Raw genomic sequence first — 18,677 nt, 5'->3', positions numbered from 1 at the left:
CCTCCCACTCTCTCCCTATTTATTTCAGAACCCCCTTCCCCTCCCCCTTTTCTGATGAAGGGTCTAGGCCCGAAACGTCAGCCTCTCTGCTCCTATGATGCTGCTTGGCCTGCTGTGTTCATCCAGCCCTGCACCTTGTTGTCTCGGATTCTCCAGCATCTGCAGTTCCTACTATCTCAGATTTAAATTTAATTGGTTTTTGTATCAAAGTTCCTGTTTCAAGTCTTGGTGGAAACTGTTGCTTGGCCTGCTAACTGTATGGCCTTTTGATATAAATGTTTCAATTTGGGTGCTCTCTGTGTACTTGCGAACTTTCAAGCTGCTGCTCAGACTTTTTTTTTTAATCTCTAAGCAGAGAAAAAGCACATCCTCTTTTAAGGGAATCACACAGTTTGTCTCCCCCCCCTAGAATTTTACAAACACCAAATTCTAACTTCCTGTCTCCCAATCCACATGTACTCGACCCAACTTCGCAACAGGTGCCAACCTGCCACTGGCACAATTAAGTCATGAATATGTCATTAATTGGAAACTTAAGAGCCTTAATTGCTCGCAGGATGGGATGATCATCCTCAGACCCAGAACGTAATTGCTGAGATGGTTATGGAAGAGGGCAGGGATCTCTCCAGTGCCAGTCTTCCTAAACATTTGTCCTTCCAGTCACCTGCCCCACCACTTATAGGGAGGGAAAAATCCCACTCATTAACTCTGTTTCTCTCTCCACAGATGTTGCCTGACCTGCGTAATTCCAGCACTTTTTGCTTTTATTTCAAACTTACAGCAACTGCAGATTTTAATTTTTCCTGGATGTGGAAAATGGTAACCAAATGGAACAAACCAAGTGGCATTTGAGCTTTATAGTCCTATGCTGTTGATTTGTCCCAGCTGCAGATTTTGCATGCTATGTACCCTTGTGGTTCCATTTTTTAATTTTATTTTTAAATGTTTTTAGTAAGTCAGTTGTTTCAAGTATAATGTGAATCCTTGAAAACCCATCCATCACTGGTATTTTCTTTTCTCATTTTTTTCTCTTTTCATTTCCATAGAGAACATATGGAGTGTTATTTTTCCATGTTTAAAACTTTTATCGTATTTAAGCTATTTAATTCCTCGAAGCATAGACCACAAATTATTAAAGTATTCAAATATGGCCTTGTGATGAATTGCACAAGCACTGGCTAGATGCTACCCACCACATGCATTCTGTTTTCAAAACATTGCGCACAACAGCTTTGCATGGAAGATTAGCCTTGGTATTTCCCAGAGGAGTTTTACTGTTATCAGGAATACTGATTCTATAGTATTTCTTGGCAAAGCATTTGGGTCGCTGTGTGCCCTCAATCATTACTCTTTCTGTGCTGTACTTTAATTTAAAATAGGAAATTGTTTTAACAGTTCACTGGGCACCTGCAAAGCTAGGATCATGTGGCTCACTGTTCATTTCCCCTAATGCAACCTTGGTAATTTTGATCGAGCTCAGTGGAATCCCTGAAGATTTTTGTGTAATTCTGGTTTCACATCTCTACAATACCAGCAACTTGCATTTATCCTGCATCTTTTAATGTTGTAAAACATACCGAGGTTACAGAGCTGACAAAATTTTATACTTCTGCTCATAATGTGGCTATTGTAGAATATCTATATAAATTGCTCAAAACAACTTGGTCAAAGTTTTTTCAGAATTTTATTTTTGTGATGTGGGTATCGCTGGTAAGGTCAGCATTTATTGCCTATCAGCGATTGCCATAAAGAAGATGGTGATGAGCTGCTTGCTATGAAGCATGGCAATATGTGTGGTTTAGTTTACCCACAGTATTGCTTGGAAGAAATTTTGATCCTACAACAATGTAGGACTAACAATAATGTTCCAAATCAGCATGGTCTCTGATTTATTTGGATGAGAATTTACAGATGATGTTCCCATGTTTCTGCTGTTTTTGTTGATTTAGGCCATAGAGGTCATGGGTTTAGAAAGTGCTGCAGCTCAGTGTTATCACAGCATTACATATGTAGCTGCAGCCATAGCCTAGTTTTTGCTTTCAATTGCTCTTCTTGGGGGCAGTTTAAGATTACATTTAATGCGTGGAGTGCAGTGGCTTGTTGTAGCTGAGTTCTTCCACACCTGTTTTTTACAGGTTAAGGAAGAACATGACAGCAACATTTTATACTGCATCTCTATAGCCACACTGCACCTCCCTTTTTTTTACTACAGTGAAAGATAGAACTTGAAGCCATATCTTTCTGAATCTGAGGCAAGAGCGATACCATTGAGTAAGACAGTTTCATGCTATCTACTATGATACAGTGAGCCAAAAAGGCAGAAAAGGGGTATAGAATGACTAGGTATATTTTGTGAACTACAGAATTCTGAGTTGTCACTAAATGACATTAATGAGTTGTCCCTTTGGCATTTTTTTGCACTGTATTCCCTGTTACTATTTTTATGTTGACTAGCTTATGGAATAATTGAAGTACGGTCCCACTTTTTATCAAACGTGCAGTTCAATGTCTTCCAGAGTATGTCATAGTTGGAGTTAATGCCTACACACAATGACCTTTAACTTGTACATTCAGTCTAATAGGCTGCTTCATTCAGATTGATGTATGCCACTATTAATTTGTTTTTCACAACAGAACAAGGAGTATTTGTTATGCTTGCTAAACTTATTATGGTGACTTGTTCTAACTTCACCCAAAAAGTCAGTCTGAGCCATTGGAAAGGGTATGCTAATTGCCATACTTTAAACAGTCTTACTGTAAGAAAGACATGTATGAGAGCAATATAAGATGCATGAAAGAAAACTATATTTCAGTCAACAACACTCTACAATCTGCTGAGATAGAGAATTTTCAAATTTCACCTTAGCATAAGTTCATTAGTGTAAAGTAAATGAACTGAAGGAAAGGCAGGACAATGCAGCAAAGGAAAATCTCCTTGATTATTGTTTACTTGTTTTTTGAAGTTGGCAACTTATTGATAGCAAGGATTGCTGATAAGTACTGATTTGGCTTAATACATGGAAAATTCTAGTTTAGAAAGTGAAGTGTAAATTTGCCAAGTTGTGTGCAAGTGAGAAAAGTGATTTTGGTTTTAAAAAATGTGTTGCGGGTAGAACTCCATGAAACTTGTGGAGGGGAAGAAGTCTGCTTTTGTAAACAAAAATTTCTTCAGTAATCTGTCCATGACTCGTGTACATGGGAAGCCATTTAGGCAGTCAGTTTGTAGATTTAAAGAGTGTAATGCTACATTGTCTAAAGAAGTGCGGTTTTACTTGATGGGTATAAAGTTAGTAACTTATGAATTTTCTGTTTGTGTTTGAAGCCCTGAGTTATTCCTTTTTTTAATTAAAAGCAGCATTCCATGCTCAAATTATGTTTGGTAGCAATTTTGAGAGAACTGTAATGCTCATGAAATAGATGTTCTGTGTTCGATGTCTGGTGATTTTGTAGAGTGGAGCTGTGCCAATTTTAAGTGATGAAGGAAGGAAAAGCATCCATTTTTTTTTCATTTAAGGCAAGGTGTAGAGCTGGATGAACACAGCAGGCCAAGCAGCAGCAGAGGAGCAGGAAAGCTAACGTTTCCGGTCTAGAAAATTTTTTTGTTTACCCCTCTTACATTCTCAGGATGTGTCAGATCACCTCACAATTGGTTAGTAAACTTTTGAAGTGCAGTATGATTTTGTATTATGTGATGTACTATCTTTTTTTATTTTCTTTTGGCTTGCCATGCTCTTCAGAGGGTTGGTGTGGACTCAGTGGGCTGAATGGCCTGTGCCCACACTGTAGGGACTCCATGTAGCACACCTTTAGCTTTGCTAAAGGTACTGGTTTGCCATTAGTACATTCCTTTTCAAATGTTGTCATGCTCAACTTCAAAGGTTGATTAGGGGCGGATGTTTGTAGGTGAAGGGATTGCTGGAAAACGGGAAGCCTTCAATAATGAGATAACGAGAGTCCAGAGACAGTATGTTCCTGTTAGTGAAGGACCAGGCTGGTAGGTGTAGGGAATGCTGGATGACAAGAGAAATCAAAGTTTGTGGTCAAGAAGAAAACAAAAGGAAGCGTGTGTTAGTGAATCCCTGGAAGAGTAGAAAGGCAGTAGGAGTATACTGAAGAGGGAAATCAAGAAGGCAAAAAAGGGGACATGATGTAGCTTTGGCAAATAGGGTTAAGGAGAATCCAAAGGGATTCTACAAATACATTAAGGACAAAAAGGTAACCGGGGGAGAATAGGGCCCTTCAAATATCGGCAAAGCCACCAACGTGTGGAACTGCAGGAGATGGGGGAGCTACTAAATGAGTATTTTTGCATCAGTATTTACTGTGGAGAAGAATATGGAAGATAGAGAATATGGGGAAATAAATAGTGAGATCTTGAAAAATGTCCCTATTAAAGAGGACGAGATGCTGGACATCTTAAAACACAAAGGTGGTTAAATCCCCAGGACTTGATCAGGTGTACCCTCGAACTCTGGGAAGCTAGGGAAGTGATTGCTGGGCCCTTGGAGATATTTGTATCATTGACAGCTACAGGTGAGGTGCCAGAATACTGGAGACTGGCTAATGTGCCACTAATTAAGAAAAGGCCAGGGAACTATAGGTGGGTGAGCCTGACATCGGTGGTGGGCAAGTTATTTGAGAGAATCCTGAGAGACCGGATTTGCATGTATTTGGAAAGGCAAGGACTGATTCGGAATAGTCAACATGGCTGTACATGTGGGAAATTGTGTCTTACTAACTTGATTGAATTTTTTTGAAGAAGTAAGAGGGTTGATGAGGCTGATGAATGGTGGATGTGATCTATATGGATTTCAATGAGGCGTTCCTCAGGGTAGACTGGTTACATCACATAGAACACAAGGAGAAATTAGCCATTTAGATACAGAACTGGCCCGAAGGTAGAAGACAAAGGGTGGTGGTGGTGGAGGGTTGCTCTTCAACTGGAGGCCTGAGACCAATGATGAGCCACAAGGATTGGCTGCTGGGTCCACTGGTTTTCTTCATTTATAGAAATGATTTAGATATGAACGTAGGAGGTATGGTTAGTAAGTTTGCAGATGACCCCAAAATTGGAGGTGTAGCGGACAGTGAAGCAGGTTACCTCAGTACAATGGGATCTTGATCAGATTGGCCAATGGGCTGAGGAGTGGCAGATGGAGTTTAATTCAGATAAATATGAGGTGCTGCGTTTTGGAAAGGCAAATCAGGGCAGGACTTATCCCTTTAATGGTAAAGTTCTGTGAAGTTTTACTGAACAAATATCTTGGAATGCAGATTCATTGTTCCTTGGAGTTGCAAGTAGACAGGGTGGTGAAGAAGGGGGAGTTGATACAGGGTGGAGCTGGAGGAATGCAGCAGGTCGGGCAGCATCAGAGTAGGAGAGTCTGTGTTTTGGGCCTAGACTCCTCTTCAGGACTAGGGAGGAGGAAGGGAGCTGGGAAATAGAGGGAGGAAGAGTGGGGCTGGGGAAAGGTAGGTGGGATGCTGATAGGTCAGTGCAGGTAGAGAGGTGGGGATTGGTCAGTGGGAAGAACTTCATATTTATCTGAATTAAACTCCATCTGCCATTCCTCGGCCCATTGGCCAATCTGATCAAGATCCCATTGTACTGAGGTAACCTGCTTCACTGTCCGCTACACCTCCAATTTTGGGGTCATCTGCAAACTTACTAACCATACCTCCTACGTTCATATCTAAATCATTTCTATAAATGAAGAAAACCAGTGGACCCAGCAGCCAATCCTTGTGGCTCATCATTGGTCTCAGGCCTCCAGTTGAAGAGCAACCCTCCACCACCACCACCCTTTGTCTTCTACCTTCGGGCCAGTTCTGTATCTAAATGGCTAATTTCTCCTTGTGTTCTATGTGATGTAACCAGTCTACCCTGTGGTGGGTGGGAGAGAAGATGGACAGGTTGTCAGGTCAGGGAGGCAGGGTTGGACATGGGATGAGGCTGGTTGGGTGGGGGGAGGTGAGATTTTGAAACTGGTAAATTCTATGTTCAGGCCATGGGGCTGTTGGCTCCTGAGGCGGAACATGAGGTGCTGCTCCTCCAGTTTGCGGGTGGCATCATTGTGACACTGGAGGAGGCCCAGGATGGACATGTCACCCAGGGGAGTGGGAGTTTAAGTGGTTAGCAACCGGAAGGTGCTGTTGATTATAAATGCAGATGCTCTGCAAATAGGTCACCGTCTCTGCGCTTGGTCTCACCGATGCACGTCGGGAGCAACGGATGCAGTTGACCAGGTTGGAGGATGTACAGGTGAACCCCTGTCTAATGTGGAATGTTTGTCTTTGGCCTTGGATGGGGGTGAGAGGGGAGGCGTAGTGGCAGGTATAGCACTTGCTGCGGTTAAAGATGCCGGGTGTGGTGGGAGTGAACAAGGGAGTCACGGAGTGAGCGGTCCCTACGGAAGGCAGACGGGTGGGGAGGGAAATATCTCTTTGGTGGGGTCGGATTGTCTGGGCCTGAAATGTCGACACTCCTACTCCTCTGCTGCCTGACCTCCTGTGTTCCTCCAGCAGTTCTTGCTATCTTGCTATTTCCTAGTGAAGGAGGTGTTTGGTATGCTTGCCTTTATTGGTCAGCGCATTGAGTATAGGAGTTGGGAGGTTATGCTGCAGCTGTTCAGGACATTGGTTAGGCCCCTTTTGGAATACTGCGTGCAATTCTGGTTTCCCTGCAATAGAAAGGATGTTGTGAAACTAGAAAGGGTTCAGAAAAGATTGACAAGGATGTTACCAGAATAGGAAGGTTTGAGCTATAGGGAGAGGCTAAATAGACTGGGGTTATTTTTCCCTGGAGCGTTGGAGGCTGAGAGGTGACCTTCTTGAAGTTTATAAAATCAGAGGAGCATGGATAGGGTAAATAGACAAGTCTTTTCCTCACGGTGGGTGAGTCCAAAACTAGAGGGCGTAGGTTTAAGGTGAGAGGGGAAAAGGCTTAGAAGGAATTTAAGGGGCAATGTTTTCATGCAGAGGGTGGTGCGTATATGGAATGAGCTGCCAGAGGAAGTGGTAGATGCTGGTACAATTACAACATTTCAAAGGCGTCTGGATGGGTATATAAATAGGAAGGGTTTAGAAGGATTTGGGGCTAGATTAATTTGGGATACCTAGTCGGCATGGATGAGTTGGACCAAGGGATCCGTACTGCTCTGCTCTGCACAAACTTCATTATAGTTTTATGTCTCTGCTTGAGCAACCTAATTCAACTGATTACTTTCTTCAACAATTTACTGCAGCAGCATTATATCATGGCTGCATGCAGGTCTGTTCCTACATCTTACATTTAGAATTTTACCTTTGATTTTATATTGTTTCGACAAAATGCATCACCTTATACTTCTCTACATTTGAATTCCATCTGCCTCATGCCTATGTCCTCTTCAAGCCCATCAATATTCTCCTAAGCGCTCAATTTCAAATTGTGCCTCATCTGCAAATTTTTGAAATTCTAAGCCCTGTACAGCAAGTCTAGGCCGTTTACATTACTGACCTTAGGGAAATCTCATTGTACCACCTCCTCCTGTCCAAAAGATGACAAACCAACCATTCAACACTGTTTGAGACATCCACCCCACCAATGTCTTTCCATGGGTTTCAAGTTTTCTGGCAGGTCTATAATGTGGCATTATAGCAAATGCCTTATGAAAGTCAATATAATCAACACTTGTACGTTATCTTTAAATAAACTCATCAAGTTAATTCTCAAAGACAACATAACTGATAATACAGCGATCCCTAATTACCTCACAGAATCATAAACTTAGATTAGGAGTTCGTGCGTAGATTGGGTCATGGAACTCTTCGCTTAACTCGATCAATTTGCTATTGGTGAACCAAGATTACATTGGAAGAGGTGGATCACAGTAATTCAGTCAACTAATTTCAGTCTTTCTACTTGTTCATTCAACAACACTATAACACCAGCAATTAGAGTCCTAGGGATGTACAGAATGGACCCCTTGGTACAATTCGTCTGTGCCAACTACATATCTCAAATTAATCTAGTCCTAATTGCCAGCATTCGGCCCGTATCTGTCTAAACCCTTCCTATTCATATACCCATCCAGGTGCCTTATTAATTATTTGGCTACTTCTGTACACTGTGACACTGCTGACCCTCTAATCACCTTTCGGATTGAAGCAGGCAGGAATTGACGAGCCCAGTTATGGCTGTCACTTGATATTAGGCCTTCAGAATTCAGAAACAGTTCTTGCTTCGGACAATGCCAAGCTTAGCTCCAGCCCAATCAGAGGCTTTGCACATTAAAATTGCATTGCAGGGCTGAGACCTGGAAATGATCCAGGTTCTCTATTCAGTCCCAGTTGTGCATGCAATGAGGGGTTTCAGCTGAACATCTCAGTAGAAAGATAGTAATTCCTGTGATGTTGCTTTCCCTCGATTCAGCTTTGAAGTGTCAATCCAGACTTTGTCCTCCACTCCAGGAATAAACTTGAACCTACAGCTTGACTTGAGTAGTTAAATGCTACTAGTAAATTTATGGTGTTAAACATGAATTCAAAACAAAAATCAAGCACTGGTACTGTCTGTGTCATTTTTGTGCTCTGTGGTTAAATTCTTCAGCCTAAATCAAACTTTCATATATTGAGATATCAGTGGTTTCCTGTTTTTGATATTAATTGCAATTCCCAAGACAAGACTGCAATGTATAAACAGTTTTAAAAATGATTGCAATAATTGATTTGACTGGAAACTAAAACTCTTTTTTTTGTCCTGCCAGGAGCTGCTGAAAGATCCATTATATATTGGATTAAGACAGAAGAGAGTGAGAGGTCGAGCATACGATGATCTTTTGGATGAGTTTATGCAAGCTGTGACTGAAAGGTACATGTTATTTGTATGTAAACAGTCATTTCCTTCTTTCTGATGTATGGAAGAATCTGACCAGTGTACTTTTTCCTTCTGTACCAACTATGATATTTGGTTATTTCCTGAATGGATTTATTACAATTGTTACTTTTGGGATTTACCCTGAAACTTGCCAGACAATTCTGAAGCCTGTTAGGTGAAAATATTAGAGACATTTTTTCCCCTTCGTTTAACTGTAGTTGTCCTCAGTGGCTTTCTTTCACATGCTCAAATTCCATTATAGTCTGCTTTGTGTAGAAAAACTTACTCATCAGTCTGTTCTTAGTGGTTTCACCCACAGATTCCTGTTCACAGGAACTGAATCTCAGTGCAGTGTGGGTGAAAGGGTTCAGTCTGCTGAATCCGCTATTTTATAAGCGTACTGCCAAATATGCATTCATTTCGTGATTCTTCTGTGAAAGTGGGCCATCTTTAAATATTTCATGACCTTTCAATGACAGTTGATTTTCATATATTTCCTTTCGTGGACCTTTATTTAAATAAAGTTATTGAAGAATAGTGGGACATTGTTAATTCTGGAACTGAGAGTTTACCACATGATTTTGGTGTCTTTTGGATTGATTGCAGCTGGCCCATATTGCAGTTCAAGCATTTCCCAACATAGTTTTCTCCTTTTTAAGTGACCTAATGTCAGTTTCCATAAGTGTACCACGCTGTCTTATTTGACATTAGCACTTGATGTAATCGAAGCCTATTTCTAAGTGTTTTTTTAAATGGTAAATGACCTACTTGAAATGACAGAATATTCCCTCCAAAATATCATCTTGAGCTATTAACTTCATCTATAATGTACAGTAGCAAAATAGATCCCCTAGAAAAGTAGGATTTAAACATTGTATATTTCCAGTTCACAAGCCAGATATTAGACTTAAATTTTTTATCCGTCTTAATTTAAAGTGGAATAAAACATCCCCACTAACACATCTTTTGACTATATTCTTATCTGATTACATTTCTGCGAAGGGTCTTGGGCTGCTTTTCTGTGTGAAAGGTGGCATTCAATGCAACATGTTGATGTGTAGTTGTGGTGTGGTTAATCTCTAATATTTCAAACTTGTGTCTTAATCAACTAGTACAACAATTCCTGAAAATATTCCCTGAAGATGACACTTTGAATGCTCATTGGAAAGTGCACACATACTGGACTCCTACTTGCATTTGTCACTTTATTTTCTCAAAAAGACTATCCTGGGAAGCTATCAAAAGCTGATGAACTTTTTTTAAAAAAAAAAAAAAAAAATGCAATGCAAAAACAGTTCTGATAATAGATTCACAATGTGTGAAGACAAACTATTAAAATGAAAATAGTGACAACAGACATATCAGAAATTAAACTAAATTAATTCTGAAATTTCTGTCACTTTTCTAGTGAACAAAATCACAAGTGGAAATGGAGATTTAGAAATTTCCTCTTCCCTATTTTTGGCATTTCATTTAGTATTTTTCGTAATCAATCTTCATTCTTATTCTGTTCCTTGCTGACAACCATGCATCTTGAAAAGTGAAGGTGTGAAAGCCAAGGAGGGCTGGTTGATTTGCTACATTGCAATATTGAGTGGCTGAAGAGTCTCTTTCTTGAGCAACAGTCCTTGAGACAGATGGTGCAAAGGAATATCACAAGACCAGATGAAGAAGCTGACACAATATTAACATCTCGTGAAGTCTGGTGTGCATTACTCTCCCCTCTCTTCAATCTCTTTTAATGCCCTGATACAGCACCTCACCTTAATAATAAGGTGAAGCTTGTAATATTGATGTTAAAAGTTTTCAGATCTTTAAACCTGAGCCAGAGATGGCCCAGCAGCCTGGGGGAGCATCTGCAAGTCCCCCATACAGCTGATCCTTCAGAATATGACCATCTACAATCCAAAAAGATGATCAAGCCACAGGATATTGTCAGTTTGAGGAAAATTATTAGCAATTTAGTTTTCTTTAAGTACCTTCATGTCAGGAATTGCCTTCTATTTACGATCAAAGAGGTGGTGTTGTGGAAAGATTTTAATCTTTTTATGCTTGCAGGATGTGTTGCAAGTCTTGCTGTCATACAACAACACATTCTGATTGCATATTTGACAGATGTATATTTTTATTAATCAATTATTTCCATACACCGTAGTTAATCCGTTGGCTATATGTGGTTGCTATCTTGCCAATGAGTGAATTTAACTCCTCATTGGTACTGTATCAGTTAACTATGAGGTAGAGTTTAAAGAAAACCTTCTGGCATAATATTAACTGTTGAAATTTCTGGTTTGGTGAACACAGTCTGTCATAGGTTTATTGTTTTCTTTAACTTGGTTAGTCCAAGTTAGTGAAAAGCTGTTTAAGCTGCACTTTTTGAAGTGTTGAGTGTTGCTTTGCTGGCAAGAATTGTTTTGTTTCCATATTGTTGCTATTCCAAAAGGAGTGTTGCCTGAATTATCTGAATTAAACTAATTATCTGAATTAAATTATCTGGTGCATTTATTTGCACCAGAGAACAAAGGGATATCCAATTTATTTAAAAGCAGCTGCAAAATGCACTGCAACTTTCACTCAGGGCAGTAACTAACTATGTTCCAAATAGTTTGAGCAGCTCATTTGTTACATGTAAACCTTATTTTTCAGAGTGAACAATTCCGAATTCCAGACGTTACTGGAGCTCAAATCAAATACTCATTTTAAAAAGTGTTGTGTTTGTGTCCTTAAAACAATGAGGGGAAAATAAGAGCGGTAGCTGGTCATTGCTCTGGAGTTAAAGTTGTCATTAAGTGGCATCAATGCTATTTTTCATTTCAGCACTACCCATCTGGTAGTGCTGCATGCTTAAGTCACCTTGGCTTGTCTGTACGAACATACCCTGTGAAGACCCATCCTTTATTAGATCCGTTGCAACTGCACCTGGGGTATCACAGAATCGTAGAACCCCTACAGTGCCAAAAAGGTCATTTGGCCCATCGAGTCTGCACTGGCCCTCAAAAGCAGTGCCCTGTTTCAATCATTGTTCTATCGTTTCTACTTTTACTGTTAATTGTACTTCACACCCGAGCTTATGGCTCAACATTTCCAGTATGGTTTGTGAACGAACAGTGTGTTCAGTTGCAGATTGTGTAAACCTCAGTAATCCATTCAATGCTCTTCCTGAGGTGTTCAACTTCACTCTCAACCGTGCCTACACAATGCTCCCCATGACCAAGGATGATTTGGAGGTGGCCAGTGGCTGTATTGCTGTACAGTATTACTGTAAAGGCACCTTCCATCATGGAGTCCTGCCACATAGTCAGAATGCCTTCCGTTAGAAGGTCACAGATTATGCTGGGTCTGCTGATTTTTGTTTTCTTCAGGCCCTAGTGTTGTTCCAGTGGAAGTGTCACGTTCTGCCTCTACAACTGCCTCCATAGGAGATATCCGAAGGTCATGAGGCATCTGTGATAGCAGACCCTGCTTGCAGAGCTGAGGCTTCCAGCTGAAATGTTAGCACTTGGTCAGATATGGAGGAGTACGCTCTGTCCCTTTCCTATCTTTTCATACTGTTGCACAGACATTCCCATCACTCCATCATCCACTTCCTCCTACAACACCGTCCTCGTGATGCCATGCTGCTGATCTCCCTATCGTTATGTGGAAAGGCAAGACTGAGAGAATGGTAGAGACAGAACTCAATGCTTCCCCCCTCCAACAATTTCAGTAGCTTATCTAAATGAGATGAAAAACGTACGTACTGCCAGCTCCTTAGCATCAGGGTTATGGATGCAGCTCTGGTCAGGAACAGTAGCTCAGTGGATAGCACTGTTTCCTCACAGCACCGGGGGCCCAGGTTCAGTTCTACCTTGGGTGACTGAGGAGTTTGCACATTCTCCCTGTGTCTGCATGGGTTTCGAGTGAATGTTCCGGTTTCCTCCCACAGTTCAAAGATGTGCAGGTTAGGTGGATTGGCCGTGCTAAATTGTCCCGTAGTATCCAGGAGTAGCAATGGGAAATGTGGATTATGGGCACTGGAGAGGTGAGTCTGGGTGGGAGGGCTGGTGCAGACTCAATGGGCCAAATGGCCTTTTTTGGCACTATAGGGGTTCTATGATTCTGTGATACCCCAGGTGCACACTTCTCCCATGTTCAGGTGGGCCAGGAGTACAGCTCAACTGGTATGTGTGCTGGTGGCTACGGAGGTAGTAACCTGCCCTTTGGGTTTTGCATTCGTACTCCTTTTACCAGAACAAAGAAGGTCATTAAATTTCTTGTAACACTGGGCCCAGGCACTCCTAATTACTGAAATCAATTACCACTTCCAACCAGACCTGCTTAAATTGAGAAAGATGACCACCTTCTCTCTAGGAACAGTCTTGTGATCACAATTCAGATCCTTAGTGGAATTCTAGAACTGTTTTCGAGGCTGGTGTGCAATGATTGCAGAAGGGTAATTCAAATTTAAGTGCAAATCATCATTCTTTCAAAAGCAAGCAGAATTCTGAAATGTTTTTATTTTTATAAATGAAGGCACATGAAATTTTTTTGTGCGCATTTTCAGAATATTTCTCTGAACATAGTTCTTATGCTTTAAACAAATCATTGCTTACCTTGGAGCAGTTGTTGAGCCTTTTAAAAAAGGAAGGTGAATCATCATCAGGATAGCCATTAATCCACAATGTGTTACTGATTTGTTAGCGACTGACTGCATTCAGCATGTAATCTCAACATTGCTTCCTTTGGTATCACACTTAATGACTCAATAAAATTGTGTTTTGGAATGATGGTTAATTTGAATAAAGGTTAAGTTAAAGCATTTTCAGCTAGTTAGTTTGCATAGAAGTCATGGTTAGTAGCTTGTGGATGGCACCAAAATTGGTGGCATGGTAGACAGTGAAGAAGGTTTTCTAAGATTACAAAGGGATCTTGATCAAATGGGTCAATGGGCTGAAAAATGGCAGATGGAGTTGAATCTGGATAAATGCAAGGTATTGCTTTTTGGTACAACAAACAAGAGTAGGGCTTATACAATAAATGGTAGAACCTTGGGTAGTGTTGTAATACAGAGCGACCTAGGGGTACAAATACAAAATTCTTTGAATTTTGTGTTACATATGGACAGGATGGTTAGAAAGATGTTTGGCACGCTTCCCTTTTATTGCTCAGTCCTTTTGAGTATAGGAGTTGGGAAGCCATTGAGGTTGTACAGTACATTGTATGACTTTTGACTAAGAGACCTCCCCAGCATCAAAACAGACTCTTCGGTCCAACCAGTCCATGCTGAACATGGTGCCAAACTAAACTAGTCCCACTTGCCCATATTCCTCCAATAGTGTGTTTAGGTCTGGTTGTCTAGTTATAGCTATGACATTATTAACCTGGAGAGAGATCAGAAGAGATTTACCAGAATGTTGCCGGCTATGGAAGGCTTGAGTTATTAAAAAAAAGGCTGGATCGGCTAGGACTTTTCTCTCTGGAGCGTCGGAGGTTGAGATTCGACCTTACTGAAAATTATAAAATGATGAGGAGGTATAGATAGAGCTAATGGTAGTTGCCTTTTCACTAGGATAAGGGATCTCGAGTAGGAGATTTTTTTTAAAAATGTGAGAGGAGAGATTTAAAGATGTGACTGGCAAAAAGGGTGGTTTGTGTGTGGAATGAACTTCCTAAGGAAGTGGTGGATGCGGGTACAATTACAACGGTTAAAGGACATTTGGATGAGTACATGAATAGGAAAGGTTTGTAGGGTTTATGGGCCAGCAGCAGATAGGTGGGACTAGTCTAGTTTGGGATTATGTTTCACGTGGGTTGGTTGGACTGAAGGGTCTGTTTCTGTGCTCTTTGACTCTCAAGGACGACAAATACTCCCTCTTCAACGAGAAAATAATGATGCTGAGGCGATTTCTTGTTCTGTCAGAAATCCAAGAGGTGGTTTGGAGCGTTCTGTTTTGGGCAGCTTGTAGTATAAATCCAGCTTGTGCAAGGTCAGGGCAGAAGTGTATATGACCCATTGCATAAGTTGTGGAGTTGAGGATTCCCCAAAATAAAGACCTTAACAGGCTCCAGCAGAATCTAGAATCTGTTAGGCTTTAAAATGAAATTGAAAGATATCTGTCAAGAACATGTTTCTAATACTTGTGCTGGCCTGCAGAAACCTCATGCAACCAAAGTGTAACCCACAAGAATGATTGTCTGCCTGTATGTCTTAAAATTCCTGTTTCTATTTTCAAATCAGAATAGATTCTGTTGCTGGGCAAGTGTAACTTTCAGCTTGATTTACCAGGTGGGGATCAAACCCAGTTCTCTGACTAATGTGAAGTGAAATTATAGCCTTTGACGTGCCATGACCTATGGCACGGTAACTACTTTCAGCCAAAATCACCTATCATCTGTTATCGTTGTGCAAAGATATTTTGGGGTATGCAGTATCATTGCGATCTTTAACTTCCATTATAAGGCCAGTGCTGAGGTGTTCCTTGAGAGGAAGCAGCCCAAACATGTCCTCATGTCCGACTAGATAATTAGTCTTCAGGTTGCTAGGTGGTTGCTCTCTCTTTTTTTTCTCAATGTACTTCTGACTATTCAGAATATTGGATTTAGGCAGAAATGTTTCATGCAATTTTATTCCTTCCCTGAGAAATAGTGTATTGTAATAACTTTCTGCACCAGCAGTCTGCTTTATGCCATTGCTGTTTCAGGAGAACAAATATGGAGGTCTCAAATTACTACCTTGATTAAGTTAGGCATTCAATGTTAGTCGTAGAACTGCATGTTAACCCTGTCATCTTTTAATACTCTTGTTTGAGATTAAACTGTTGATCGGTTTCCTCAAGTAACTGTTGCCTGTTGGGATTGATCTTCTTAACTTCTATCTTTATATGGTTAAAGAGAAGTATTTGTGTTGTGTTTGAGATGGTCACTTGTGGTGAGTGGATACAGTTGCTGGCCCAGTTAATTTGCTGAAAAGTAGGCTGATAAAATCTCATTAGCTGAGTTTTTTTTTATTGTGGTTAAGACATACATGGTGTCACCCCAATGCAATTTGGAATTTACCTAATTAATTATAATCATGGATATCTTTTTGCATTATGTTTGTCCAGAACAATATCTTACCTGGAGTGCAATCATGAGAAGCACATTCAAATATATCTAATGCAAAATTGAGCCCAACCTTATGAACTCAATCCTTGATACCATTCTAATTAACAACCTTATAATTTAAACAGGGTGTGTATAGTGTAACTGATCTGGATGTGGTGATGTCTTGAGTGCACTTGCTGCTTGTGTTCCTCAGGTTTTGTTGGTTAGAAAGAAATATAAGTTGTATTTGAATAAGTTTCATCATTATGTTTACAATCAACTGTAGTGATCATCTAAAATCTAGGATCAAGGATCAAGTAATAGTCATTTCACTTTATGCAGATACATATTATGCCTTTTTTTAAAAATAGATATTTTTGTCCCAGGTTACCATATAATTTATGTGATTGCAGTATGGAGCAATCCAAAAATGATCTTCTTATTTGCTTGGAAGTATTCACTAAACTTGGAAAAAGTACTTGGTTTTCTTGGCATTTATGAAGGCTGAAAATAAAATGTGTTTATACAAATTCCATAACCATTGCCTCCATCTGTTTTGAACCTTCCAGCAAGTTGCTATCTTTGGCAGATGGAAAGCTTGACCTTATCCTTAACCTACCACATAAAAGCCATGCCTATTATTATATATAGTGAAATAAATATATTTAAGAATAATATTTCTGCTGAAGAAACTGTTCAGCAGCATCTACCCCTGTCCAGCCTTAAGCAGCCCTGACAATATTTTGGTAATAGTTCTGAAGACTTGCGCTCTGGAGCATGCCACACCCCTAGCCAAGCTGTTCTCATGCTGTTACAACACCTGGCATCTACCTGACAATGTGGAAAATTGCTCAGATATATCCTGCAGAAAAAAAAAAGCAGGACAATTCCGACTTGGCCAATTACTGCACCATCAGTCTATTCTCTATCATCAGCAAGGTGATGGAAGATGTCAACAACTGTGCTATCAAGCAGCACCTGCTCAGCGATGCCCAGTTGGGGTTCTACCAGGGCCACTCGGGTCCTGACCTCATTACAGCCTTGGTTCAAACATGGACAAAAGAGCTGAATTCCAAGCATCACATGAGTGATAGCCGTCAACATCAAGGTCGCATTTGACATTGTGTGGCATCAGGGAGCCCTAGCAAGACTAGTTAATGGAAATCAAAGAAACTCTTTGATTGGAATCATACTTGGCACATCGGAAGATGGTTGTGGTTGGTCAATTGTTAGAGCTTCAGGGCATTTCTGCTGCATCTGCTTCATTAATGATTTTCCCTCTGTATTATGACAGATTTGGAGATGTTTACCAATGATTGCACAATACTCCTCACCATTCACAACTACTTTAGATACAGAAGCAGTCCATGGTCCAAATGTACTAAGACCTAGATAATATTAATGCTTGGATTAACCAGTGGCTAGTGACAAATGACAGGAAATGACTATCTCCAATAAGAGAAAATCTCCCCTTGGCATTCAATGACATTACTGTTGCTAAATTACCTGTTCTTAACATCCTGGGAATTACCATTGATCAGAAACAAATATGACTAGCCATATAAATATAGTAGCTATAAATACAGGTCAAAGGTCAGGAATTATGCAGACAGTAACTCCTGTCCTGACTTCTCAAACACTGTCCAGTATCTGCAGGGTACAAGTTAGAAGTGTCAGAATACTACCCACATGCTTCACTCTAGAAGCTGTCCAGGACACAGCAGCCTGCTTGATTGGCACCACATGCACAAACATTCAGTCCACTACCAGTGTTCGGTTTGTCTTCTACAAAGTATGCTGCAGAAGGCTTCTTAGCACCTTCCAAACCTGCGATAATTGCCATCTAGAAGGGCAAGAAGAGTAGCAAAATGGGAATAGCATCACCTTCAAGTCCCTCTCCAAACTACTCACTATCCTGACCTGGAAATATATTATCCTTCCTTCAGTGTCAGAGTCAAAATCCTAGAACTCCCTCTGTCATGGTACTGTGGGTCCATCTACACCAAATTGACCACATTGGTTCAAGAAGACAGCTCACCATTAACTTCTCAAGGGCGACAAGGAATGGACAATGAATGCTGGCCCAGCAAGTGACACTCGTTTCTGTGGATGAATCAAATCTACTTTAAATGACATAACCTGCTGTGTACCTGCCTGGCCAGGTGTATACTGGCTGTTTCTGTGGCACATCTCCCTTCATCTTGGATAGTTAGGACACTTCATTAATGCATTTGAATCTGTCAGCATTGTAGCAGGCCTGATTTCACTTTTGCAAGCTGAGTTGCCCAGAGAAATCTCACTGAAATACAGAAGTGAGCTGTTGGCTGCAGAAAGCAATTCCTTTCATTTAAAAAATAAGTGCCGTTTATGATCCATGCAGAGCAGGAGAAATGGAATTGGAACATGAAGAGGTCCTGCTCTTTAAACTTAGTAGCACCTCCCAGGATTTCTATTTCTCTTCTTCGCCAATATATTCCTCGGCTATTCCGTAAATGTTATAATCCGTTTTCTTTTTAAAAGAGGCAAAGTGTACATGTTTTGATTTTTAGGTTGCACTTATGATTTACTACTTGAATCATAAAGTATACATTCCAATGAAAGCGTAGGTGTGGCAGTGGTGGCATGTGGTAATGTCTTTGGACCAATAATTCCAAACCCTAGGCTAATGTTCTGGGAACATGGGCTTGAATTCCAGCGCAGCAGGTGGTGAAATTTGAATTCCATTTACAAACATCTGGATTTAAAAGCTCCTGTAATG

The 18,677-nt window shown here is 40.6% G+C and overlaps 1 protein-coding gene across 1 annotated transcript in view; it reads left to right on the top strand.

The window, feature by feature from the left end:
• The window catches only part of LOC109911006 (NADP-dependent malic enzyme-like), a 372,962-nt gene that overhangs the window by 196,878 nt on the left and 157,407 nt on the right, over positions 1-18,677 (top strand). Inside the window, exon 6 of the mRNA XM_048597435.1 lies at positions 8,748-8,851. Within this exon, the coding sequence (XP_048453392.1) occupies positions 8,748-8,851 (104 nt within the window). The remainder of the gene's footprint in view (positions 1-8,747; positions 8,852-18,677) is intronic.

Source organism: Rhincodon typus, chromosome 5 (genome assembly GCF_021869965.1).
Source record: "Rhincodon typus isolate 14 chromosome 5, sRhiTyp1.1, whole genome shotgun sequence".
NCBI lineage: Eukaryota > Metazoa > Chordata > Chondrichthyes > Orectolobiformes > Rhincodontidae > Rhincodon > Rhincodon typus.
The sequence above is the reverse complement of the archived record's forward strand: the minus strand, read 5'-3'. Positions and strand labels throughout refer to the sequence as shown.